General features: G+C 40.3%; 1 protein-coding gene across 4 annotated transcripts; it reads right to left on the reverse strand.

Annotated features, from left to right (window-relative positions):
- Positions 1-26,436, reverse strand: serping1 (serpin peptidase inhibitor, clade G (C1 inhibitor), member 1). Of its 4 annotated transcripts, none has more exons than XM_017686073.2 (11): positions 26,289-26,427; positions 23,666-23,700; positions 18,401-18,447; positions 16,063-16,336; positions 14,681-15,025; positions 13,976-14,182; positions 11,208-11,351; positions 9,667-9,870; positions 7,033-7,172; positions 1,934-2,156; positions 1-447 (listed from the first exon to the last, which is right to left on the reverse strand). In XM_017686073.2, exons 3-11 carry the CDS (start codon positions 18,434-18,436, stop codon positions 194-196), a joined length of 1,827 nt encoding a protein of 608 aa, XP_017541562.1. In that variant the 5' UTR covers positions 18,437-18,447; positions 23,666-23,700; positions 26,289-26,427; the 3' UTR covers positions 1-193. The 4 variants fall into 4 exon arrangements, with proteins under 4 accessions (XP_017541562.1, XP_017541563.1, XP_017541560.1 ...); XM_017686074.2 differs by lacking the exon at positions 23,666-23,700 and adding an exon at positions 24,715-24,782; XM_017686071.2 differs by lacking the exon at positions 23,666-23,700 and having other exon boundaries at positions 26,289-26,436.
- Positions 26,437-26,667: the final 231 nt, after the last annotated feature.

Genomic DNA, 26,667 nt, shown 5'->3' on the forward strand with positions numbered 1-26,667 from the left:
TTCACACTTTTATAGATGGTTTATTGCAGTGTTGCAGTTGTTAGTATGTTTATACAGTTATGATTTATTAGCTGTTGGTTAACATGGGAGCTACATGTCTGCTCTCTTCTGTCTCCTTACTGCCATACCTCTCTCCCTCTGCCTCTCTCTGCCTCTGTCTTTCTTTCTGTCTCTCTCTCTCTCTGCTCTCCTCTTACTCTGGGTAGACGACTCGGCCCATGAACAGTGGGCACGCGGTCTGTTCGCTCCAGATGATGAAGACGAAGGGCTGCATGGCGCTGAAGGAGTTGAAGGAGCGAGAGAAGGAGACGCTGCTGGCCGCTGCCGCCTCCACGCCCTGCTCGGTCAGAGAGATATACGCCTGGTGGCGGCCGTCGGTCAGCTCCACTACATTCTCGCCCGGAAACATCGCACACAGATTAGGAGACTCAAACAGACCCGTCACACCTAAGAGGGGAGCAGAGAAAAGAGAAGAGAAAAAGAGAGAGAGACAGAGAGAGAGTGAGAAAGAAACGGACAGACAGCGAGAGTGACACAGACAGAGAGAGAGAAAGAGAGAGAGAGACAGACAGACAGAGAGAGAGAGAGACAGAGAGAGAGTGAGAGAGACAGACAGACAGAGAGAGAGAGAGACAGAGAGAGAGTGAGAGAGACAGACAGACACAGAGAGAGAGAGACAGACAGAGAGAGAGAGAGACAGAGAGAGAGTGAGAGACAGAGAGAGAGAGAGAGAGACAGACAGACACAGAGAGAGAGTGAGAGACAGAGAGAGAGAGAGAGAGAGAGAGAGACAGACAGACAGACACAGAGAGAGAGAGAGACAGACAGAGAGAGAGAGAGACAGAGAAAGAGTGAGAGACAGAGAGAGAGAGAGAGAGAGAGAGAGAGACAGACAGACACAGAGAGAGAGAGAGAGAGCGTGAGAAAGAGACAGACAGACAGAGAGAGTGAGACAGACAGAGAGAGAGAGAGAGAGAGACAGAGAGAGTGAGACAGACAGAGAGAGAGAGAGAAGGACGGACAGACAGAGAGAGAGACAGAGAGAGCGTGAGAAAGAGACAGACAGACAGAGAGAGTGAGACAGACAAAGAGAGAGACAGACAGAGACAGAGAGAGAGAGAGACAGAGAGAGAGTGAGAGAGAGAGACAGACAGACACAGAGAGAGAGAGAGAGAGAGAGAGAGAGAGACAGAGAGTGAGAAAGAGACAGACAGACAGAGAGAGTGAGACAGACAGAGAGAGAGACAGACAGAGACAGAGAGAGAGAGAGAAGGACGGACAGAGAGAGAGAGACAGAGAGAGAGTGAGAGAGACAGACAGACACAGAGAGAAAGAGAGAGAGAGAGAGAGAGACAGAGAGAGAGAGAGAGATAGAGAGAAAAAAAGAGAGAGACAGACAGAGAAAGAGAGACAGAGTGAGAGAGAGAGAAAGAGGCAATGAAGAGAAGGAGTTATGAGAGACCGAAAGGGTGAGGGAGATGTAAAGAAAGATGAGAAAAGGGGTGAGGAAAGGAGGAAGCGGAGCGAGACAGAGGAATGGAGAGAATGGAGGGGACAAATAGAGTTAGATGATGAACAGAGAAAGGGGGAGAGATGGATAAAGAAAAGATAAAGGGAAAGAAAAAGAGTGAGGAAGCGAGTAATAGAAGGGAGAGATGTAGAGAAAGAAAGAAGAGTATGAGAGAAATGAGAGGGTGAGGAATGGAGGGACAGAGGAAGACAGAAAACAAATAATTTGGGGGAGAGAAACAGAGAAGAGAGATAAAAAGCCAAAGAGAAAGAGGGGTAGAGTGAGAGAAAGAAAGAAATGGAGAAGAGAAATAAAGAACAAAAGCGTAAGAGAAAGAGAAAAGACAGGGGGAGAGAAAGAAGAGCGTGAGACTATACGCTGTATAGTCGCAGTGTAAGATGTGGAGGGAGAAGACCGTCTCACCCATTTTCCGCAGTAAAGTGGCCAGGTCTACATTCGTGGTCAGTTTAGTCTTGGGCAGGGTGACCTCAGCGGACACAGGTAGGACCGCGTCCACCTCTTTCACCATGGCTTCGACATTTTTCAGATTCAGGTTCTCCTCCAGAAAAGCGAGAGCGCTCTGTGTCGCAGCATTCGGGACCATCACGTATAGGCTGCTTTTCCCTGTGAGGGGGAATTTCGCCACCTGGAGCAGGACGGATGTTTCACGTTAAAGAGGTTATAGAGCTGTGTGTCAGCACGGGACACGTCCTGCACCCTCAGAAATAAAGGTGCTAGACTGTCTCTGGGTCGGTTCCCCTCTTGTCACTGTGGTGGGACCCTCAAGGGTCCATCTCAGTACCTTTAGTCGGGGAACGTAACTGAACCATAATCCACTGAAATGATCTGTTCTAAGCTGGACTGACTCCACACACCCCGCCTCGCCTCCAGGCTTTTACTCTACTGCTCTGTTTTAAAACATTCGGTTATGAAAAGGAACAAATACCAACTTTTCACCTGGAGAAACTGATTTAAGCTCCACAATCAGACCTTAGAACCACTGTAGAACCTTTGAGGGAACATTTACACTGTTTGTACCTTAATGAATGGAAACATTCCTGAAAAGAACCTTCATTAATAACCGGGAAAACTGCAAAATGACGGCGTCTTTGCAACTGAATCCGTCTTAAATTTAGTCGGTATATGTAACATTCCTCATGTTGAGATTGTTGTAAGCTTGGCACCACTTTAAAATACGACTGCGCTTATAAAGCCTGTATGAAGGGCTTATAACATAAGTTATTAATTAGGTAATAAACATTTTGGAAATCACTGATAAGCAGTTATAACAAATGAATAAAAAGGGCAAAATTAAGCTGTAACATCAGATGGATTTTGTGAAGAATTTGTCACTGTTGCCTTTTATATTCACGATATATATGCCACTGCTTATTTTATAGGTCTTTATTACCTAATTAATAACCATTAATAAAGTCAGGTTTATTCATCACAAGGCACTGTAAGCTTAATGTGTTTGAAACAAGTAAAATTATCTGCCAATCCGTTAAAATTATGTCATTTTAAACAGGTAAAAATGTCTAGAAATAAGTTAAATATTCTTATAATATTCCTGCAATCATATATACATTGGGAATATTAGATATATTGACTTGATGTAGCCTCTTCCACTCCTTGGGACCACCTGTGGCTCCAAAACACACTTTATCATGTTCTTCATAACATTAATATTCCATAAGCTCCATTCAGAAGCTGGGTGTCGTGTGAGGCTGTAGCTCTTCTCTCCAGTCTAATAGACGGTGATGTCATTTTAAACCCTTATAATAAAAGAAGCTGAGCTCAGTTTGTTTTTCTACTGAAAGTCGACCCGTTTTTCCCCAAATCTGGGCTCTAAACTATAAACAGACGGCGTCTCTTCAGTGATCTGCTCTGGAAACATCACTTTTAGAAAATAACACAAAGAGTGTCGGAGATTTCTGGCTTTCAGTAGTAAATTGTAAGCATATAGTGATATGTGGAGATCATAAAACACACGTTCTGTTCATTTGAGGAGAGATTTTACAAATAAATAAATAAATAAACCCCTCCCATCGACCCACCACCGATGGGAGGGGCAGTAGTAGGGGTTCGGTGCATTGTGGATCGGGCAGTGTCCGAAGGCGTGGGCCTTGGCGTTCTGATCCTCGGGTGCTGAAACTGGCTTTTGGAACTTGGAACGTTACCTCACTGGCGGGGAAGGAGCCTGAGTTGGTGCACGAGGTTGAGAGATACTGGCTAGATATACTCGGGCTCACCTCAACACACAGCTTGGGCTCTGGGTCCAATCTCCTTGAGAGGGGCTGGACTTTATTCTTTTCTGGAGTTGCCCATGGTGAGAGGCGGCGGGCAGGTGTGGGCTTTCTCATAGCCCCTCAACTCGGCGCCTGTATGTTGGGGTTTTCTCCGGTGGACGAGAGGGTAGCTTCCCTACGCCTTCGGGTTGGGGAACGGGTCCTGACTGTTGTCTGTGCTTATGCACCGAACAGCAGTTCAGAGTACCCAGCCTTCTTAGAGTCCTTGGAAAGGGTGCTTGAAAGTGCTCCTCCTGGAGACTCTATTGTCCTACTGGGGGACTTCAACGCTCACGTGGGCAATGACAGTGAGACCTGGAGGGGTGTGATTGGGAGGAATGGCCTCTCTGATCTGAACCCGAGTGGTGTTCAGGTTTTGGACTTCTATGCAAACCATAGTTTGTCCATAACGAACACCATGTTTGAACACAAGGATGTCCATAAGTGCACATGGCACCAGGACACCCTAGGCCGCAGTTCAGTGATTGACATTGTAGTCGTGTCATCGGACTTGCTGCCATGTGTTTTGGACACCTGGTGGTGAGTTGGATCAGGTGGTGGGGGAAGATGCTGGTCAGACCAGGCAAACCTAAACGTATAGTGAGGGTTTGCTGGGAACATCTGGCAGAAGAACCCGTCAGATTGATCTTCAACTCACACCTCTGTCAGAACTTTGACCAGATATCGGGGGAGGTGGGGGACATTGACTGAGAATGGGCCATGTTCTGCTCCTCCATTGTTGAAGTGGCTGACTGTAGCTGTGGCCGTATGGTAGTTGGTGCCTGTCGGGGTGGTAATCCTTGAACCCGGTGGTGGACACCCCAGGTGAGAGATGCCGTCATGCCGTCATGGCAGGGCATGGTTGGCCTGTTTGCCACCAGAGGCAGCTGGCAGGTATCGACAGGCCAAGCAATCTGCGGCTTCAGTCGTCGCCAAGGCAAAAACCCGTGTATGGGAGATGTTTGGTGAGGCCTTGGAAAGTGACTTTAAGTCGGCTCCGAAAAGATTCTGGCAAACCGTCAGGCGACTCAGAAGGGGAAAGCAGTGTGCCACTAGCACTGTATGAGATGGTGGAGATGATGTGCTGCTGACTTCGACTGAAGACGTCATTGGGCGGTGGAAGGAATACTTTGAGGACCTTCTCAATCCCACCGACACGTTCTCCAGTGAGGAGGCAGAGTCTGGGGACATGGGAATAGGCTTGTCCATTACTGAGGCCGAAGTCGCTAAGGTAGTTAAGGAGCTCCTTGGTGGCAAGGCTCCAGGGGTGGATGAGATCCGCCCTGAGTTCCTCAAGGCTCTGGATGTTGTGGGGCTGTCTTGGCCTTTTCAACATTGCGTGGACATCGGGGGCGGGGCCACTGGATTGGCAGACTGGGGTGGTGGACCGGAGGGTGTGTTCCAACTACAGGGGAATCACACTCCTCAGCCTCCCTGGTAAGGTCTATGCAGGGGTACTGGAGAAGAGAGTCTGGCTTATAGTCGAACCTCGGATCCAGGAGGAGCAGTGCGGGTTCCACCCTGGTCGTGGAACACTGGACCAACTCTTCAACCTCTCCAGGATTCTGGAGGATTCATGGGAGTTTGCCCAACCAGTCCACATGTGCTTTGTGGATCTGGAGAAGGCATTCGACTGTGTTCCCCGGGGTATTCTGTGGGAGATGCTTCGGGAGTACGGGGTACATGGCTCTTTGCTACGAGCAATTCAGGCCCTGTACAAACAAAGCTGGAGTTTGGTTCGCATGGCCGGCAGTAAGTCAGACTCATTCCCAGTGAGAGTTGGACTCTGTCAGGGCTGCCCTTTGTCACCGATTCTATTCATAATTTTTATGGATAGAATTTCTAGGCGCAGTCAGGGGATGAAGGGTGTCCGGTTCGGTGACCTCAGGGTCACATCGCTGCTGTTTGCAGATGATGTGGTCCTATTGGGGACATCAGGCCGCGAACTTCAGCTTTCGCTGGATCGGTTTGCAGCCGAGTGTGAAGCGGCCGGGATGAGGATCAGTACCTCCAAATCTGAAGCCATGGTTCTCAGGCGGAAAAGGGTGGAGAGCCCTCTCTGGGTCGGGGATAGGCTCTTGCCTCAAGTGGAGAGTTCAAGTATCTCGGGGTCTTGTTCACGAGTGATGGTACAAGGGAGCGGGAGATTGACAGGCGGATTGGTGCTGGGTCAGCAGTGATGCAGGCTCTTTACCAGTCTGTTGTGGTAAAGAAAGAGCTGAGCCATAAGGCAAGGCTCTCGATTTACCGGTCGATCTACGTTCCCACCCTCACCTATGGTCATGAGCTTTGGGTAATGACCAAAAGAACGAGATCGCGAATACAAGCGGCCGAAATGAGTTTCCTCCGCAGGGTGGCTGGACTCTCCCTTAGAGATAGGGTGAGAAGTTCGGTCATCCGGGAGGGAATCGGAGTAGAGCCGCTGCTTCTTCACATCGAGAGGAGTCAGCTGAGGTGGTTCGGGCATCTGGTTAGGATGCCTCCTGGACGCCTCCCTCAGGAGGTGTCACAGGCAAGTCCACCTGGGAGGAGACCCCGGGGAAGACCCAGGACACGCTGGCGTGACTATATCGCCCAACTGGCCTGGGAGCGCCTCGGAATCCCCCTTGGAGAGCTAGTGGAAGTGGCTGGGGATGCTGCCCCCGCGACCCGAACCCCGGAGAAGTGGAAGATAATGGATGGATGGATGGATGGATGGATGGGTGGATAAATAAATAAAACAAAAACGCAGTTTCTGAATTATTTGCCTTACGATTTGGTCACAAAAATTCAGACAGACAAACCAGAACATCTCCTGGAGAATAAGAGGTTCAATGACTTTACTTAGCAAGATACTATCTTATGCAGTGTATATATATATATATATATATTCCATTTTGAGATGGTTCTGCACATTATCTTATTTCTGGATTTGTTTACTAGTTTTTTGGTCATGTTATTAAGTAAAATGATCTCAGTGCTGGTTTCCAGCTCATTTCTCACAAGAAGCAACATCATGGGCCAGTTTAGTGAGAATTTTATTTAAAACAAGTAAAAAGGTCTAGAATTTAGGAAAATAATCACATAATAAGTGCACGGTCATCTAAACAGGAGAAATGTAAGATTTATTTACTAGATTTAAACTAATTTTACTTGACAAGACATCCATTTTTTTGCAGTGTGGTTAATAATCTGTGTGTTTGAGGTTTGTTCTTCACAGGTCAAACTGGGGGTCAGTCAGTATGTTGTTCTCACCTGAGACTTTAATTTGCTGATGTATGTGGTGGCCAGAGTGAATTTGGAGCTGTAGAGGATGGGAACAGACACCAGCTTTCCCGACAGAGTCATAAACTCTCCGGATGTACTTTTCTCGTCAAACGAGCCCTTCCACTTACCTGCAACACACAGTGGAGATTCAGGGACGGATTAGTATCACTGTAATATGGCCTCTTGTCAAGTGAAGTGATCTTAAATCTAGTGAACCTCACGCTGTTGTCGGGAGAAAACCTTGTATCTCCAAAATGGTAACTTTACAGGAGAAGGTAAAAACGACTCTACTTTTAATGTAAGTCAATGAAACCAGACGTCTTTCCAAGTCATTTTGTGCTGTTTCTTTTGGTCTATTCTTCATGGAATTTACACACAACGTAAAGAACAACAGGCATTTTCAAATTCTATCAAAAACTGATAAATGACAAAAATGGAGATATGAGGTTTTGTTCTGACAGTATCGATATATTTCTCATTTTGAGATGGTTGCAAGCTTATTAAGATTGTTCAACTTATTTCTTGCCTTTCTTTACTTCTTTTAAGTAATTGTATCAAGGAAAAAGGATCTCGCTGCATTGGCAAACTTATTGTAAGAAATGTGCTTGACAAGAACTTCACCTGCCAGCACAGTGAAATTATTTCACTTGGAAAAATATCTACAATAAGTAAAAATGTCTAGAAATAAGTGAAATAATCTTCTAATAAGATTACAACAACCTCAGCTTGAGAAATATTAGATTAGATATATTTAACATCATTTCACTTGACAAGATGCCATTTCCTATAAAGCTCAATCATATGTCTGTAGGAGCTCATTAGTCATTAGTTGGAAAAAAAGTAGACAGTTTGGTTTATGTAGCACAAAAAAGAGCATCTTTAAAAGGGGCATCGGGCTGTTGGCTGATCAGACAGGAATATGCAAATGTGCTGTTTGTTGTGACATCACAAAAATAATTAATTCCCAACAGGTTCACTTTTCATCTATAGATGGAAGAGTCTGGGTTGCACAGCTTTAGCTTTACCTATAGGTGCTTCTATTAGTCCCATTCTAAATCCATAGGCATTCATTTGGAGTTGGTCCCCCTTTGCAGCTCTAACACCTTCCACTCTTCTGGGAATCTTCCTACAAGACATTGGAGAGTGTCTGTGGGAATTTCTGCCCATTCTTCCAGAAGAACATTTGTGAGGTCAGACACTGATGTTGGACAAGAGGTTCTGGCTCACAATCTCCATTCCAGTTCATCCCAAAGGTATTGATGGGGTTGAGGTCAGGGCTCTGTGAGGGCCAGCCAGGTTCTTCCACACCAGACTCACCCAACCAGGCCTTTGTGGAGCTGCTTTAGTCACTGGGGCTCTGTCATGGAACAGGAAAGGTTCTTCCCCAAATTGTTCCCACAAAGTTAGAAGCTACAACAGTCCAAAAATTTCTTGGTCTGCTGAGTCATTAAGATTCCCCTTCAGTGGAACTAAGGGTTCTAGACCACAAACCAGCCCCATATCATCATCCCTCCTCCACCAAACTTTACAGCTGGCACAGTGCAGTCAGGCAGGTAATGTTCTCCTGACGTTCGCCAAACCCAGACTCGTCCATCAGACTGACAGTTAGAGAAGCTGATTCATCACTACACAGAACACATTTCCACTGCTCCAGTCCAGTGGCAGAGCTTTTCTCCACTCCATCCAACGCTTGACATTGTGCTTGATGATCGAAGACCTGCATGCATGTCATGGAAACCAAGTCATGAAGCTCCTGGCGCAGTGTTTGTACTGATGTTGATGCCAGAGGAGGTTTGAATTCAGCAGTTTTTGATCAGCAGAGCATTGGGGACTTTTATGCTCTCTCCTCAGAACTCAGTGACCATCTCTAACTTTACATGGTCTAACAATTTGTGGCTGATTCACTGTGGTTCCTAAATAATACCACTCACAGCTGATTGTGAATTTCTAGGAGGGAAAACATTTCGTGCCATGATGTGTCGCAGCCGTAGCATCCTATTACAGCATCACGCTCGAATTCAGCGGCTCTTTAGACCCACTCTTTCACTAGTGTGTGTAAAGCCAGGCTGCACGGCTAGCTGCTTGATTTTATACACCTGTGGCAACAAGACTGAATGAAAGACCTGAATTCAGATCTGAGTAAGAGGTGTGTCCCAATACATTCTGTCCATATATTTTATGTGATGAAAGCTGAATTGTACAAACTGAACAGGATTATATGACACGATTGCCCCTCTCCAACCTCACACGAAACGCAACATAACTACTTTCAATAACTCATCTTTGAGGTTTTGTAGATCAGTGGAGAAATGTTAGAACAAAGACAAGCTCCAGAGATCAGTAGAGCAGGACGTGACCTTTCAGGAAAGCAGTAATGAGTCAAATTTTTGCAGTGTACCCTGAAATCATCAGGCTCTCACCTCACTGGAATAACCTATATCTTATCTCCCTTACTGGAGAGTGATGTGTTTAACAATGTATACATGCTACACCAAACTCAAAGTGAGGGAAGCCTGTTTTTCCATGATATGAGCCCTTTCAGCATCTGTAACAGTGGAACACTGAACACGTCATTTAGCCGCAGACTCATTAACACGTACAGACAAGTGGAGAGCCACTGACCGATGAAGTAGACGGCGTTTAGCAGGACGAACTCAGATGACGAGTCCATGAAATCCACCAGCTTCTTTATCTTACTCTGTGTTTTCCTCTCCACCCACTCATTGATCATCTTCACGTTCGCCTCGCCGCTATCAGTCAGCTTTTCAGGCACTGTTTCGTAGAACTCCAGCGACTGGTTGACGAAAGCTTCTCCAAGCACATGTTCTGAGGAAAGGAGAGCGCAAAATTCATCAGAGGGAATAAAAACAACACAGAATAGCTACGAACATGGCCAGACGTGCATCACATAGCTAATTTAGTAACACATATAAAGGTGGTTTGACTTCCAAACTGAAAAAAGGTTGTTTAATATTCATTAATTGATTTAATATTATTAGTTAATATGTTGTTACGCATTATTCAGTAGCTCACTCAGGTTCATCTGTTTGACAGAATTCATGATTTTACATTGCTTTATGTTTTACATCAGTAATGTGCTCTTACTACATTACCCAGCATGCATTTAGTAAACATGCTTTACAGCTGTGCACCTGTTTCTGTTTTTTTTTTTCCAGCTGGAAGCACTGCATAAAAATTATGTTTTAGCAAGTGAAAACATCTTAAATCTAGTCATTATACCTAATATTTCTCATTATGAGGCTGTTAGAATATTATACGCTATTTTATTTTGTTTCTAGATATTTTATACTTGTTTTAAGTCATTTGATGTGGTGAAAAGTAAAAAGTAAAATTATCTTCCAGTGGAATAAGACATTCCCATCAGATAAAAAGTCTGGAAAGAAGTTCAATAATCTTATAATATTCTATATAATATATAACAAACTCATAACGAGTGGAGCATCAGTCAGTGGGCCTGGCACTGCACTTCTGAATCACCATCATGATGATCTCCATGGACAATCCACCACCATATCTACATCTCAACAGATTCACTGTCACAAGCTTCACATAAATCATGGAACGTCTTTTAAAAGCTTCAAACGTCTGTTTAATTTAGAGCTGCTGAAAAACTGTTCATCCTAAACACCATTAGCTTAGCGCTAACAAACTACTAGCATGATCGTAGAGGTTTGTTATTTCCTCATGTTCACATTTCTGGCCCGAATTGACAGCCACAGATACGCTTAATTAAGGCCTCCAATTTTCCTTAATACACCACAAATTATTATTATTGTTACTATAAATTGTTATTTTTACTGTATTGTTTTACAATCACTTGTCGCGTGAAATGACCTTAAATCTAGTCATTATATCTAATATTTCCCATTTTGAGAAGGTTGTCAAGCTCATTTCTTACAAAAAGCACAATAATCTCCTAATATAGTGATAATTTTACTCAATAAAATGACTTAAAACAAGTAAAAAAATGTCTAGAAATAAGTTAAATGATCATAAATTAAACTTAGAACAATCTCAACAGGAGAAATATTCGATTTATTGACCATATTTAAGATCATTTTACCTGACAAGACACAATTTTTGCAATGTACCCTTTATTTCTACACTTTTGATTTGCTGTTAGAAGTGAAATTGCTCCATACTGGGGTTGAAGAACATCTGATTGGCCATCATCATCGATTCCTTGGTCTCCTCTCTCATCTGCTTCATCACCAAGTGCAGGCAGGAGAAATCAGTGGGCAGATAGAGAGCTTTTTCCAGCTGTGTCCTCATCTCTCCCCGAGCGCCTGAGCCAGTAGAAAACAGACTCACTGCAAAGCTTTTCTCATTATTTGGTGCAACTGTTAAGGTCCTAACCTGCTTTCTAAACCTTAGAAGTCACAGTTGACAAATCATGCTGTGTCTTCATATCGTAGCTCAGAGATTCTGAATGGAATAAATGCAGAATGGAAATATGGTGTGAATATTCACACTAACTTGAACTCAAAGGAGGAGCAAAATAATTGACTCTAGACTTAAAGCTAATCTATTTTATCCTTACACATTACACTGAGGCTACCTTTCCTTCTTCTTCGTCTTCTATTATTGTTATTATTGTTATTATTATTATTATTATTCATATTAGTAGTAGTAATAGTACTAGTAGTGGTAGTAGTAGTTGTAGTAGTATTTAGTAGTAGTAGTAGTAGTAGTGGTGGTAGTAGTAGTAGTTGTAGTAGTAGTAGTATTTAGTAGTAGTAGTAATTTAGTAGTAGTTGTGGTAATTGTAGTAGTAGTAATAGTAGTAGTAGTAGTGGTGGTAGTAATAGTAGTAGTAGTAGTGGTGGTAGTAGTAGTTGCAGTAGCATTAGTAGCAGTACCAGTAGTAGTTGTTGTAGTAGTAGTAGTGATAGTTGTAGTAGCATTAGTAGTAGTAGTAGCAGCATTAGTAGTAGTAGTCATGGTAATAGTAGTAGTTTTTTTAGCATTAGTAGTAGTAGTAGTTGTAGAAGTAGTAGTAGCATTAGTAGTAGTAGTAGTAATAGTAGCAGTAGTAGTAATTGTAGTAGTTCTGGTAATAGTAGTAGTAGTAATAGTAGTAGTAGTAGTGGTAGTAGTAGTTGCTGTAGCATTAGTAGTAGTAGTAGTAGTAGTTGTAGTAGTTGTAGTAGCATTAGTAGTAGTAGTAATAGTAGTAGTAGTAGTAGTAGTGGTAGTAGTAGTTGTTGTAGTTGTAGTAGCATTAGTAGTAGTAGTAATAGTAGTAGTAGTAGTAGTAGTAGTTGTAGTAGTTGTAGTAGCATTAGTAGTAGTAGTAATAGTAGTAGTAGTAGTAGTAGTGGTAGTAGTAGTTGTTGTAGCATTAGTAGTAGAAGTAGTAGTAGTGGTAGTAGTTGTAGTAGTAGTAGTAGTAGTAGGCTAGAAGCAGTGGTACTGGCACTGTTATGATCGTGATTGTTATCATTATTATTGTGTTACAGTGAAACGTCCATTGACGTTATTAACAGGTCACCAATGAACTGACTTTATAAAATGGACTTTGGACGTCCATTAGCGCTCATAACATGTCCCAGACTGACCGACTATTTTTAATCACATTTTGGACATCCGTGGATGTTCTTAGTTTACTGGGTAGAAATTGCTAAAATGGAGCAGTTGGTTTGTTAAATAAATAAATAATAAGTAAATAAATAAATAAGAGCAAACTACAACAGCAGGCGTGTAAAACTAACGCTAAAATACGAAGTCTCAAACTACTTTACTGTACGCGAACACGTAAAAGCTTCAGAGGCCTGTGTTTAATCTAGTGTGCACGTGCATCACCATTAGCTTAGTGCTAACAAACTACTAGAATCTCAGAGGGGCGCTAGCAGAAGTTAGCATTGCCGTAGAGGTTTGTTATTTTCTCGTGTTTTGACTGAGTTTTACATTTATGGCCTGAATTGAAGGCCCAGCTCTAACAGTCACAGGTCCTCACTGTTACTAATGAATACACTAAAAAGGCCACAGTAATAAATCTTTGGGCCAGAGAACGGAGAACTGAGAACGGAGAACCAGTAAAAAAAAACTTAACCCCTGCAATGATGCTGCAACAATGCAAAGGTGAATTAGAAGCTCATTTGAGCAAATTTATGGCATAAACATTAATGGACTGTTGCATTTTTCGATGCTGCTCCTAAAACGACATTTTTCAAAAAATCTCTAGATCTATTTCTAGATAATTCTAGAAGCTAAATGGCTAAGTTTTCTTTAGGTGTGGCACGTTTATTTATGTAGCATATTCATTACACAAAGGCAAACCAATGTGCTTTACATAAATAAAAACAAAAGGAACATCAAAGGAAACTGGAAAGTGGTAAAGAGTAAAAATCAATACGAATAAAAAAATAAAGTGACAGTAGCTTTAAAAAAATATTAAACAGATACTTAAGGAAGTATGGAGTATATAACGGGGCAGTCGTGGGCTGGAGGTTAGGGAACCAGCGTTGTAACCGGAAGGTCGCCGGTTCGATCCCCAGAGCTGACAGCACATGACTGAGGTGTCCTTGAGCAGGACACCTAACCCCCAACTGCTCCCTGGGTGCTGTGGATAGGGCTGCCCACTGCTCTGGGCAAGTGTGCTCACTGCCCCCTAGTGTGTATGTGGTGTTTCACTTCACAGATGTGGAGGTGAAATATCCCTGTTGTGGGACTAATAAGGGTCACTTAAGCTGAATAAAAACATCAAAGGAAATTAAAGAGCACTTAAGTGTTATTAAAGCTGTTTTATTAAAGGGAAAGTGCAGTTTAGAGAGGTGTGTGCAGGTTTTTGAGCTCAGTAAGAGAAATGATCTGAGATCTTCTGGCATCTTCTTCCAGCTGCAGCAGCTGAACTAAGTCTTGCAGTGCTGTGAGGGTCCTACCTGTGCGCAGGTGAGCTGTGGGCTCTTACCAAGCAGCAGGTGAGAGAGCAGTCCGGCGATGCTGATGGGTGAGACGAGCAGGTTTTGGCCATAACGTGAGCCCTTCAGCTTCTTGTAGAGGTGGACAGAAAACTCAGTGACTGATTCGCTCACTGTGGCCTTCCATGACCTGTTCTCCGGGTCAGGACACGCCTCCCACGGCTGCGTGTGGTTCAAACAGCGAGGGGGCGGGGGAGCTGCAAGGAGGCAGAGTCAGTGAAAAGACAGAGATTGTTTGAAGTTTTCTATCAGTTGTTTTGAAAGGTAATTGATATACCAGTAATACCAGAACTTGTAATAATGTCTGTAATGTTTTCCAGGTTTCTCAAACACTAGAGGGCGCTGCTGAGCGAGCCCAAAATGAATGGGTTAATAAGGAACATTTCAGCAAAATCATAGTTTATGAATGCTGAAACATTTTAATGTAAAAGAACAACCATCCCCTGAAGAGCATAAAATAAAACATTTTAACAGCGCTGTTATATTTTTAAGAGCTTTTAAACTCCAGCATTTTAGTGTTTGTCTTAAGACCCTTGGCAAATGTTTCCTTAGGAAAGCTTTAACACTCACTTTGATGCTGTTTGTGTGCGTAATCTGTCTTATGAGTCATCCTGCTGGTCTATTTTGGGGGAATCTGATTTGATTTTGCTGCACATACTTGCGAAGTGCAAATGCAGAGAGGACGTTTAACTTACGCTCCACGACCAGTTCCACGAACACCATCTTCATCTCCGACCCCACGCTGACTCCACAGCGGTACACATCTGTATCCTCTTGTTTGATGTCAGTAATCTCGATGGACCACCCATCTCCAGAAGCCCAGGAGATCCGGCTGGCTACAGTTTTGTTCCCCTTCTCTTCATCAGTGCTCTGGCTTTTTTCCATAATTTTCAGCTCTTTAAACTGTTTCTCCCCTTTGGACCATCTGGCAGTGGCGCTGCTCGTGTTGGTGCTTGGTTGGAAGACAGGATGGCAGGGGAGCAGCGCAGTGGCGCCCTCTGGTACAATGACGACCCACCATTTGAAGAAGGTGGGAATCTCTACGCAAGAGAGGAAAATGAAGATCAGCTCAGGTGACCCACCTGAATCTGCGTGTTCAAACTGCACTTCTCAGACAAACACAAACTCAAACATGGAACCCAATCCTTTCACATGAAGCCACCTTAAGAAATTAAAATAAACTGTATGTTATCATAAACTAATAGTGTGAGTGATCTGATGTGTTTTTACACTTCAAGTCTGTTTTGATGCCTTGCGTCTGTTTTGCTTTTTACACTTCAAATCTGTTTTTATACTTCGTCTGTTTTTACGCTTCAAGATGGTTTTCATGCTTTGAATCTGTTTTTGTTTTTATAATTCAAGCCTGTTTTAACACCTCAAGTCTGTTTTTGTTTTTACACTTCAAGTCGGTTTTGATGCTGAAATCTGTTTTTCTTTTTAAACTTAAAGTCTGGTTTTACACTTCAAGTCTCTTTAAACCCTTAAAGTCTGTTTTTACGCTTTGAGACTGTTTTCTGCTTTTATGCTTTGTGTCAGTTTTGACACTTTGAGTCTCTTTTTACACTTTAAGTCTGTTTTTACACTTTAAGTCTGTTTTTATTTTTGAGCCTTTTTATTTTTATGTTTTGAGTCTGTTTTCTATTCAGTGGTGGGTGGGGCTTAGCTATTAATACTGCTAGCTGGTTTTTGTTTTGTTGGTCTAATTGTCATCAGTAGATCAAATCATAGCAATATAAAGTCAAAATTGAATAAATGTATTGTTAAAGGAAATATGAACATCAGATAAGTAAGAATACTGTAAAAATTCATTGACAGTTGAAAATCTATTTAGGTGTTATGTTCGATGGGGGCTTCTATCAAATAGTTGAAACATCTGAAGGACACAGTGCTAAAGATTTCATACTGGGTTTCTACTGGTTTCGTTCATCGAGGCAAAGGAGATCTTTTTACATGTACATGTAACTCGTCTTCCTTTAGTTTTGTCATATTTACTTGCTTTGAATTTGATTTAAGTTCAATTCAGTGATTTTTATAGTGAGATGAACAAAAAGTGTAAAGCTCCTGCTCTATGTCTCACTTTGAACTAGCAAATTGAACCTCCTCTTTATCTTCACCAGGCCGTATGATGACTGGCCCTTGATCACACATGTGTACAGTCCAGTATGTTGGAGCTTGACTGGCGTGAACTGCAGCTCTGGCTCAGTCGAGTTCAGCTGTACATCTTTCCCTCCCTGAGACGTGAAGGTCCAGGTGTAGCTGGGAAAGAGGAAGTCCTCATCAGGGTCTCCAGGGCAGGTCAGGGTGAAGTTGGAGCCCACAGGTATGGCTATATCAGACAATGAGTACGAGAACTGCAAAATAAGGGCTTTAGATCAATCATTTGTTTACAAATTAATCTTTGATTATTTTTATTAATGTAGTAAACTGAGGAACGAGCGGGCTGTAGCATATGTTACTTGAATTCATAGATTTCTCTTTCAGAAATAAACCTTTTATGATTTATAAAAATGTTTATCAAGAACAAAAATTTCAGGACAATCAAAGCAATGCTTGAAAAAAATGTATACCCCTAAACCCACAAACCACCTTTTGTTTTGATGCGAATTTCAATCACAAAGCTTTAAAAATAATACCTAAAATATACATATCCACATATATACACTATATGGACAAAAGTATTGGGACACACCACTTAATCATTGAATTTAGGTGTTTCATTCAGTCTTGTTGCCACAGGTGTATATAATCAAGCAGCTAACCATGCAGCCTGCCTTCACACACATTAGTGAAAGTGAAAGGTGAGTCGTTCTGTAATACGACGCCACCACAAAATCTTCGCTCCTACATATTTCACCATCAACTGTGAGATGAAGTGTCAGATCATGCAAAGTTACAGAGCAGGTTGCCGAGTTCTGAAGAGCAGAGAGCATAAAAGTCACCAACACTCTGCTGATCAATAACTTCAGAGTTCAAACTTCCTTTGGCATCACCATCAGCACAGAAACAGCTCTGGGACCTTCGTGAGTTTCCCAGGCTGAGCATGAAGTCTCACCAAGCACAATGCCAAGCATCGGATGGAGTGGAGTAAAGCACCACCACTGGACTCTGGAGCAGTGGAAACGTCTTCCAAGGATTGACCAATCAGCTTCTCTATCTGTCAGTCTGATGGACGAGTCTGGCTTTGGCGAATGCCAGGAGAACGTTACCTGCCTGACTGCACTGTGCCAGCTGTAAAGTTTGGTGGAGGAGGGATGATGATATGGGGCTGTTTTTTCAGGGTTTGGTCTAGAACCCTTAGTTCCAGTTAAGAGATTCTTAAAGCTTCAGCACCAAGACACTTTGGACAGTTTCGTGAAGAACCTTTTCTGTTCCAGCAAGACTGAGCTCCAGTGACCAGAGCAGCTTCATAAAGGTCTGGCTGGGTGAGTTTGGTGTGGAAGAACTTGAATGGCCCTCACAGAGCCCTGACCTCAACCCCATCAATACCTTTGGATTGAACTAGAACAGAGATTGTCAGCCTAAACCTCACAAATGCTCTTCTGGATGAATGGACACAGATTCCCACAGACACTCTCCAACATCTTGTAGAAGCTTCCCAGAAGAGTGGAAGCTGTTAATACTTTTGTCCATACTATATGTAAATATTTCCCCCGTATGCTAAAACAATTAATACATGGCCTGTGCAAAGGCAATGATGCAATATATATATTTGATGTTTTTATTTTTTTCACTATGATAAATTCAAGCAAAAAGCAAAAACTGTACTTTGTACTTTGCAAAAAATTGTAAATTAAAATTTCAGTGAAAATAGGTTCAGAGAACACCTTAATATAGCATTTTTCTATTTTTAGTGCATGTTTAATATCAATTTTAATGCAGTTTGTCACATACAAGTTTTTTGTTTCTCCAACATGTTAAATTCAACAAATAAACAGTAACTCCGCATTAAAATGTGCAGTATTAATTACAGATCATAAAAACACCTGCACTGTAGTGAATATTAACCTTTATTTATACATTTATAGTCACTACAATTACATTCACTCTAGTTTATTCCTGTATGATACGATCCAAATCTCAGGTTTGGGTTAAAGTCAAAAATAAGTGATTTACAGTGCAGAATTACTGCAAATGACCACAGCTTCCTATAAGGGAAACCTTATTTATAGGATTTTCCACACAAACTAGTATTGCTTGTGCTTGGACCCCTTTAATTAGCAGTTATAATTACATATTCTAGCTTAATTGTGTAGATTTAGACATTTTGCTTTATAGAAGAAGCTTCGGGGTGTTTATATTTCTGCTTGGTTCACTATAAAAGCCTATCAGTGTTGTTTGGTGTGTAATGCTGAAGGATCTTTAGACTTTAGAGCGCTTTGCTATCAGATGATCTGCAGTGTTGTTTGTTTACTTACCCCCAACAGCAGCAGGAGGATGATACCACGCAGCATAGTTTCGCAACCTGGTCAGTTACACCACAAGAGAGAAATGAATAAATACGTTTCACACACACACTTATACACATATACACATTACAGTCCCTACACTTCATTTGTAGATGCATCAATAGACACCAACATCTGTTTATTTGTTCTGACCTGTTTATTTCATAATTAATTTCCAGCCTAAACAGCCATAAAGTACAAGTTCTTCATTTTTCACACTGCAGAAATTGGTCTCTTGTCAAGTGAAATGGTCTTAAATCTAGTAATGTATGTAACTTTTCCCATTCTGAAATGTTTGTGCTACTTATAGTGTTACTATAAGATGTTTTAGCTTATTTTTTAGAAATGCTTTACTAGTTTTAGGTCATTTTATGAAATAAAATGATCTTATTGTGCTGGTTTCAAGCTCATTTCTTACAACAAGCACAATTATCCGCCAACACAGTCAGAAAATTTCATTTAATAAAATAACAAAACAAGTAAAAATGGACAAAAATAACTTAAATAATCGTAAATTAAGCTCAAAACAATCTCAAAAGAAGAAATATTACATTTCTTAACTATATTTAAGATACTTTTACTTGACAAGTCACAATTATTTGCACTGCCTGAGATGTTTCTGAGAAGATTAGATCTAAAAAATCCTCTTGCATGAGGAAGGAGAGAGTCAAAGTTAGCATAAATGAAAAAAGCAGAAGTTTCCAAAACTGTCTGTCTGTAAGTTTACCCAGTTTAACCCAAGTTTAACCCTTTAAATGGTCAGCATCCACCAGCAGGCCCACAGTCTTACTACACATGTCTATAATGTAAGAACAGCTCAGCCAGTTTACATTGAAGTGCCTGCAGTTACTGAATAATAAGCCTTAGAATGGAATAAGGAGATTTTAAGGGGTTAATATTTAAATGAGAAGCTCCCCCACTCTGATTTACTGCAGCTATTTGTTTCATTCCTGCTAATTTACTGACCAAGACCATTAAAAGCTTAACGTTTTGCCATTTTGACCCTTTTTTCTTGGTACAACAATATGGTACTTATATTGGGTACTATATTTATATGGTCCTCTTTAGATGGTCTACAGATACTTAAATCATGAAGTTTTTTTTTCTGATAGTTGATTATCAACAACATTATGTTTAGGGTTACGTTCACACTACTACATCACATGGTTCTTCAAGGGTTCTTTAAAAAGGAAAATGGTTCCATATAGACCAAAGAACATTCAAAGACTCCTTTGCATGATTAAATGGTTCTTTGCACTGCCCGAAATGGTGTCTGGTCAAGTAAAATGATCTTAAATACAGTTGAGAACTGGTAATATTTCTAAGTTTAATTTAAGATTATTTAGTTATTTTTTACTCGTGTTAAATAATTATGTTAAGCAAAATGATCTTATATTGGCACTTGATTGTGCTTGTTGTAAGAAATGAGTTTGAAACCATACAAATTATCTGCCAGTTCAGCAAGATCAATTGAATTAATAAAAATGACCCAAACAGGTAAAAATGGCTAGAAATAAACTAAATAATCTTATAATAAGTGCAGAACTATCTCAAAATGGGAAATATTAGATATAATGGCTAGATTTAAGATAATTTCACTTGACAAGAGACCATCTTTTGCAGTGTGCATGGTGATATGGTTCTTCAGATTGACGGAGAATACATTGTTAATAGAACCCTTTCTGAAACACCCAAGGTAAAATATTCCTCCAGTAAAAGTAGAAGTTCCTCTCTTTAAACCTCCACTTGAGTAAAAGTACTAAAGTATTTACCTTCAAATGTACTTAAGTATAAAGTAAAAGTACTAAAATATTAATTAACTTAATGCAACTTAGTTCCAAGTTTAAGTTGATTAAAAACTGGCTTTAAACTCAGGATCACAGATGAGCTCCTTTACTGTGTTGATCTGTAGGCGTCTGTTCATAAACATAAACCAGCCCAAACTCATTTACTATAAAATGAAATGGTGTTTGTAGAAATTCAGAAAAAAGCCGCGTCAGTCTCGACTGCATATGTGGACATATTTCTATATTGAGCTCTATTTACACAAAGTTAGGTTAGTTCATCATTTATGTTGAACAGACTCTCCCAAAGTTTTACGCTGCTGCGCTGACGTTGAACCGCGTGCTGCACTGGGTCGGTATGACCAACAGGTCAAAACCAGCTCTAAACAAAGTGACCGCTGGGCCCTGATTGGTGCTCTGGCTTTGCGCTTCTTTCGTTTTGACATGTTACGTTTTTATACACACAGAAACCAAAAGGAACGACAGATTTCTCAAAATGTAGGAGGAAAAAGTCGGATATTAGACTCTGAAATGTAGTGGAGTGAAAGGAAAAAGTCGCCCAGAACGGAGAAACTTCAGTACAGATACACCAAAAATACTAAAGTACAGAAACTAATTACATTTACTGAGTTACTGTCCACCTTTGATATTCAAACTCAACACTGGAAACTCAATGTTTTGTAGTGACTCTAAGCTCTAACTAAGCTCACTGGATTGAAAGGATTTTAACAGCATTGGACAGATTTTGCAACACTATCTACCAGTGAACTTATATGACTCTGGATAGGTCAATAAAATATCCTGTGTATTTGTTTGTGTTCTCTTATACAGTTGGTGCCAAATACAGTGCCGTCCAAAAGTGAGCACCAACATTTATTCAATCCCACCCTTGATAATCCATTTGCACAAGGAAGGAGAAAGATTAAATCATAAACAGGATCTTGCAACATCTGGTTAAAAGCTACAGAGAAAATGTGGCTCCTAACTACCACCTCGAAGACCTGGTAGACACCAAAACTACCCCCATCAGATAAACAGCACTTCAGGGGCCCATATCCTACATCATTTTCTATTTTGTTTTTCTATTTTTCAAATTTGTGTAATTTTATGCACCAAAAACAGAAACAAATTCATTTGTACATGGTCACCAAACTCTCTTTATCCCTTTAATTTAAACAGGCTGTCTTAGCAACTAAAAGGGTATGTAGCTGTGATGGTATCCCAGGTGGTTGCTAAAGTGTTGGTAGGCCATTACTGTAGAATCCCAGGTGGTTGCCAAGGTGTTGCTAGACTGTTGCTATGATGTCCCAGGTGGGTGCTAAGGTGTTGGTAGGCCATTACTGTAGAATTCCAGGTGGTTGCGAATGTGTTGTTAGACTGTTGCTATGGTATCCCAGGTGGTTGCTAATATGTTGCTAGGCCATTACTGTGGAATACCTGGTCATTGCCAAGGTGTTGCTAGACTGTTGCTATGGTATCGCAGGTGGCTGCTAATGTGTTGCTAGACTGTTGCTATGGTATCCCAGGTGGTTGCTCACTGAACATTCACACAACTGAGATTAGATTTAGTTGTTGGGGCTTCTGTTAAATATGTTTTCTATTTTTTTCCTGATGCTGAAAAATGAGAAACTTGAACTAAATGTTGTTTTGGTCTGGAAGTGAAAGAGATGAGGGCTCTGACTTTTAGTGTTATGCAGATCTAAAAGGGGATGAGGAAGGAAGGAAAGCAGCAGCGAATGAGGAAGCTGAGCAAACAGTGCAATGAAACAATCACAGGAGCCCACAAAACAACTCCAATAAGCTACCAAAGGTTTTCAGCTGATGCTCAGCAATCTACACACTTCTTAAATGATCTCTTAGCCAGTGAAATCGTCGTAAATCTACTCAAAATATCTCACGTTTCTCCAAGAACTATATAAGATTACTGAACTTATTTCTAGACACTTTTACTTGTTTTAAGTCACTTTATCTGGTGAAAGTGTCTTATTATATTGGCAGATCATTTACTTGTTTCAAGAAATAATGCAGATCATTTAGCATATTCGAGAAATAATGTTTGAAACCAGTGAAATGTTCTGCCAATAGAATAAGACACTTTAATTACACTGCAAAAATGGTTAATTGGTGAGTAAAAATGATCTTAAATCTAGTCTAAATGTCTAACATTCCTCATTTTAAGATTATTTTAAGCTCAATTTAAAATTAACATTTTTTACTTGTTGCAAGTCATTTTATTGAGTAAAATTATCTCACTATGTTGGCAGATAGCTGTGCTTGTTAAAAGAAATGAGCAAAATTACCTACCAGGATTTTGAGAGAATTTTACTTAATAAAATGACTTAAAACAAGGAAAAAAAAGTGATCTTATAGTGTTCATACAGCCATCTCAGAATAAAAATATTAGCTATTTAGACTAGATCATTTCACCTGTAAAGATAGCATTATTTGCAGTGTTGATCAAATAACATACATTTTCAAAGAAAATGTAGAAATAAGTGAAATCTTAGAATATTCTAAAAGCAGCCTCAATATATTAGATATATTGACTACATTAAGATTTGACTAACTAAAGATTTTCACTAACTATCCTTTTTTACAGTCTACAGAGCCGAGAGATCTTTACACTGAGCTTTAAAGATAAAACTCCACCAGCTTTATATGCAGCTTAGCTCAGTGTCATTTGTTCAGAAGTGCTACATTTATCTGAGATCCATGTTTAAGCTGGTTACCTCTTAGTTGTAGGCAATACAAGTTTATTTGTACAGCACATTCCACGCTGTCTTAAAAAAGACGGTTCTTCAAGTAAAGAAAATGGCTCTATATAGAACCAGGAACCCTCAAAGAAAGCTTTGCATGGTGGAATGGTCTTCAGATTGTTGGACAATGTGCTGTATGTGGTTCTATATAGAACCTAAAAGGGTTCTGCCACTGTTACACTGTCAAGCTTGCATATAATAGAAGATCCCTTTTTGGTGCCATATAGAACCCTTTTTGAAAAGTTTCTATACAGATTCAATTTAGCTGGTTCCTGGTTCTATATAAAGCCATTTTCTTGACTAAAGAACCTGTAAACAGTCTTTTTTAAGTATGCACAAAGGCAATTCAACATGAATTAGATAAATAAAAGCATTAATAATAATAATAATAATAATAATTGTTATTTATATAGCACTTTTCATAGTATTTTCAGTATTTATTTAAAGAACATTAAAAGAAACAAAACAAAGACCTTAATAGTCACAAATAATAAAACTGTTAAACTATTAAATATTTCAATCATAATCAATAGAAAGAGTTTAAAAGCAAAATGCAAAATCATGAAAACTAAGGCCCTCGTTCTCCAATATCCTCCTAAGTTTGTTAGAAACTTAAATGTGTTCTTGATAAAGGTTCTAAGGGAAAGTCTACGTCAGTTTCATGTCGTGTTCTTTAAGCACAGAACGGTTCTCACCTCTGTGTTCCTGAGTGTGTAGATGATGTTCTTACCTAAGAACAAACCCCACGTAAGAGAACACTGGTGAGTCAGAATCGGCGCGAGTGGGTTTTAAGAAGAAATTTCTACTTAAGAACGTTCGGAGAACGAAGACCAAAGTGCTTAACCATCATTAAAATGAGCTTATTGTAAACATAAAGTGCCGCTAGAGTCTTGGAGCCCAATTTTGAGCATGAAGAGAGGAAGGTTTTTAACTGGATTTAAATAGGACTGTACTCGGAGCTGATCTAAGAGCTTCAGGCTGTCTGTTCCAGTTGTAGCAGCAGAACAGTGAAACAGTGTTTAATGGAAGGTGGTTCTAATGTGAGTGTGACTAAATTAGGATTTAAATACTATCAAGTGTGTTTCACCATACAAGCTAGCTTTACTCTGAGCTGTGCTGATGCTTAAATAGTGAAATGGGATGCATTACAGATCGGAAACCTGACTGAATGTGTAAAATAGCAGTTCCAGTTAACTCAGGGGTGTCAAACCCAACCACTAAAAAGGGCCACTTTAAAACATCTCAACAAATCTGTGGGCCAGAGAACGCCAGTGACTTATGTCATTTTTAATGAATGTTGTGCTGTAACCCAAACTGACCATTGTTTATTCAAAATATCCAAAAACGTCAACAGTAAAATACAGACACTTGTAGTAAACCTTGAAATATTACACAAATATTTGAAATATTCAGAATATAAGTGTCTCCAGCTGCTCAGTCTTTAAAACCTACCTATCTGCTTAAACTAGACTCCTGGTGTCCTTTCATTACTCCAAGTTCATTAAGATTTGGGCTCAGGTTCTGAGTTGCTGGGCTGGCGTTTAGTGTTTATGTTGGTGGAGCTGGAGCTGAAATGCATTTTGGTGATGTTACTGGTGTGGAACTGTAGAATTGAAGTGTAACCACTGTCCCATGGATTGTAGTCGGGGTAGGAGAGTCAGAGCACATTACATTGCAGTGCATGCTGGGGGCTGTAGTGCAGAACATTGTGAAACAAGCTAATATTAAGAGAAAAGGAATATACCTTCATGGGCCGGAGAGGATTGTGTCAGATCCGGCTCGCTGGCATTGTGTGTGACAGCTGGCGGTTAACTAATGATAAATAAGGACTTATTACAGACTTTACACTAACTCTTTCTTTCTTTACGCAACTCTTTCTGTTCAATAATATGGGTCTATGTAGAACCATAAACCCCAAAAATAAAACAATTGCCTGCTTAAATGGAGAAATGGTTCTTCAAATTGATGGATCATTTTTTTATATGATTCTATGTAGCATCAAAAACGGTTCTGCTACAATTATAAGCTTAAAATCAGAACCCTTTTCGGTGCTATATCGAACCAGTTTCAAGAAGGTATTTTAAAGAACCAAATACAACAGATTCTCAATCTGAAGAACCATTTAAGCATGACGCAAAGAGTTTTGGGTGTTCTTGGTTCTACATAAAACCACTGTCTTTACTTTTTTCCCCAGATTTTTTTCCAGATTTTCCAGATTTTTTTCCAGATTGAGAATGTGTTGCATGGTTTTATACAGGATCTTTCTGAAAATAGTTCTTGGTAGCACCAAAAATGGTTCTTCTACTGTATACAAGCTTGAAATCACAACAACAGCAGAATCATTTTCGCGCTATATACAACCCATTCTCCATCAATCTGAAGAACCATTTCATCATGCAAAGGGTTCTTGGAGAGTTCACGGTTCTGTATAGAACCATTTTCTTTACTAAAGAACCATCTTTTTAAGAGTGCATACCAAACAGTTTAAAACAGCAGTATATTTTTGCCATTAAAAACACTAGATAATAATGCAATAAATACCATAAACATAAATACAGAAAATGTAATTCTTGCTTTCAAAACATTTAAATGTAATAAGCTGATGTTGTGAACAAACAGCACATCTAGTTTACTTTAATAAAGCACATTGACATACACAAAATCGCCTATTCACTACAGAAGATGGCATCTTGTCAAGTGAAAGTATCTTAAATGTGTTGATATTTCTAATATTTCTTATTTTGGGATAGTTGTGAGCTTCTTAAAAGATTGTGTTACTAATTTATCAACATTTTTTACTTTTGCTTAAAGTGATTTTAGTAAGACAAATGATATGATCATATTGGCAAATCATTTTGCTTGTATGAAATGCGCTTGAAACTACCTGCCAACACAGCAAGATCACTGTATTTACACACAATCACTTAAAACATGTCTAGAAATGAGTTCAATATTCATTTAATGAGCTTTCAATAATCTCAAAACGAGAAACATTATATAAATAGATTATATTGGAGATGATTTCACCTGCCAAGATATCTTGTAACTAACTTGTATTGATATTATTTGTATTTATTCTCATTTATGAGTGTTTTTGGAGCTAATAAATGCTTTTTATTATAACAATATATAAAGCACCTAAAACCTTCACACACTTCTGTGCAGACGGGCAAACCAGTGCTGCTCATTTGCAGTCTCACCTGAATGAAGATGATGCCGTGAGGCTGGATGTGGATGTGTGGATGTGAGAAGCTCTGGGGTTGAAAACGGGACACAGAAGAGAAAATTCTGTAAAAACAAAAGAGAAAGTGAACTCACCAGCAGCAGCTGCCACAACGTCCCCCAGAAGTGTTTACAGTGTGTCTGTGTGGCAGTGGGGTAACTCTAGCGACCCCCTAACTGGATATCTTCTTCTCCACTGATTGGTGAATTATTACTCAAATGTTTGTTGGTTTGGACGTTTCTTTATTTGCACAGTTCCTTTTTACTGAAAGTCACATGACCGCAGTCTGGCAGTCCTCCCTGTCCACTGCTGGAGTCTTGTCTGAGCTGTTACAGCCTGTTAAGCCTTTATTTGAAGGTAGACGACCATCACAGACTTCCAATCACATTAAGTTGCTAGAAAATCCTTCTCTCTGAGTGATCGACATGTATTACTTGTGTTACTGGTTTTCTGAAGCATCCAGAGTCAAGTTTG

This window comes from Pygocentrus nattereri, chromosome 28 (assembly GCF_015220715.1).
Source record: "Pygocentrus nattereri isolate fPygNat1 chromosome 28, fPygNat1.pri, whole genome shotgun sequence".
Taxonomy (NCBI): domain Eukaryota; kingdom Metazoa; phylum Chordata; class Actinopteri; order Characiformes; family Serrasalmidae; genus Pygocentrus; species Pygocentrus nattereri.

Coding starts and splice junctions, on each gene's coding strand:
- serping1 (XM_017686071.2), bottom strand. CDS start 18,436: ATGCTGCGTGGTATCATCCTCCTGCTGCTGTTGGGG. Junction 14,183..14,680: donor CGTGGAACTGGTCGTGGAGC/GTAAGTTAAACG, acceptor GCCTCCTTGCAG/CTCCCCCGCCCCCTCGCTGT. Junction 448..1,933: donor CACTTTACTGCGGAAAATGG/GTGAGACGGTCT, acceptor CTCCCCTCTTAG/GTGTGACGGGTCTGTTTGAG.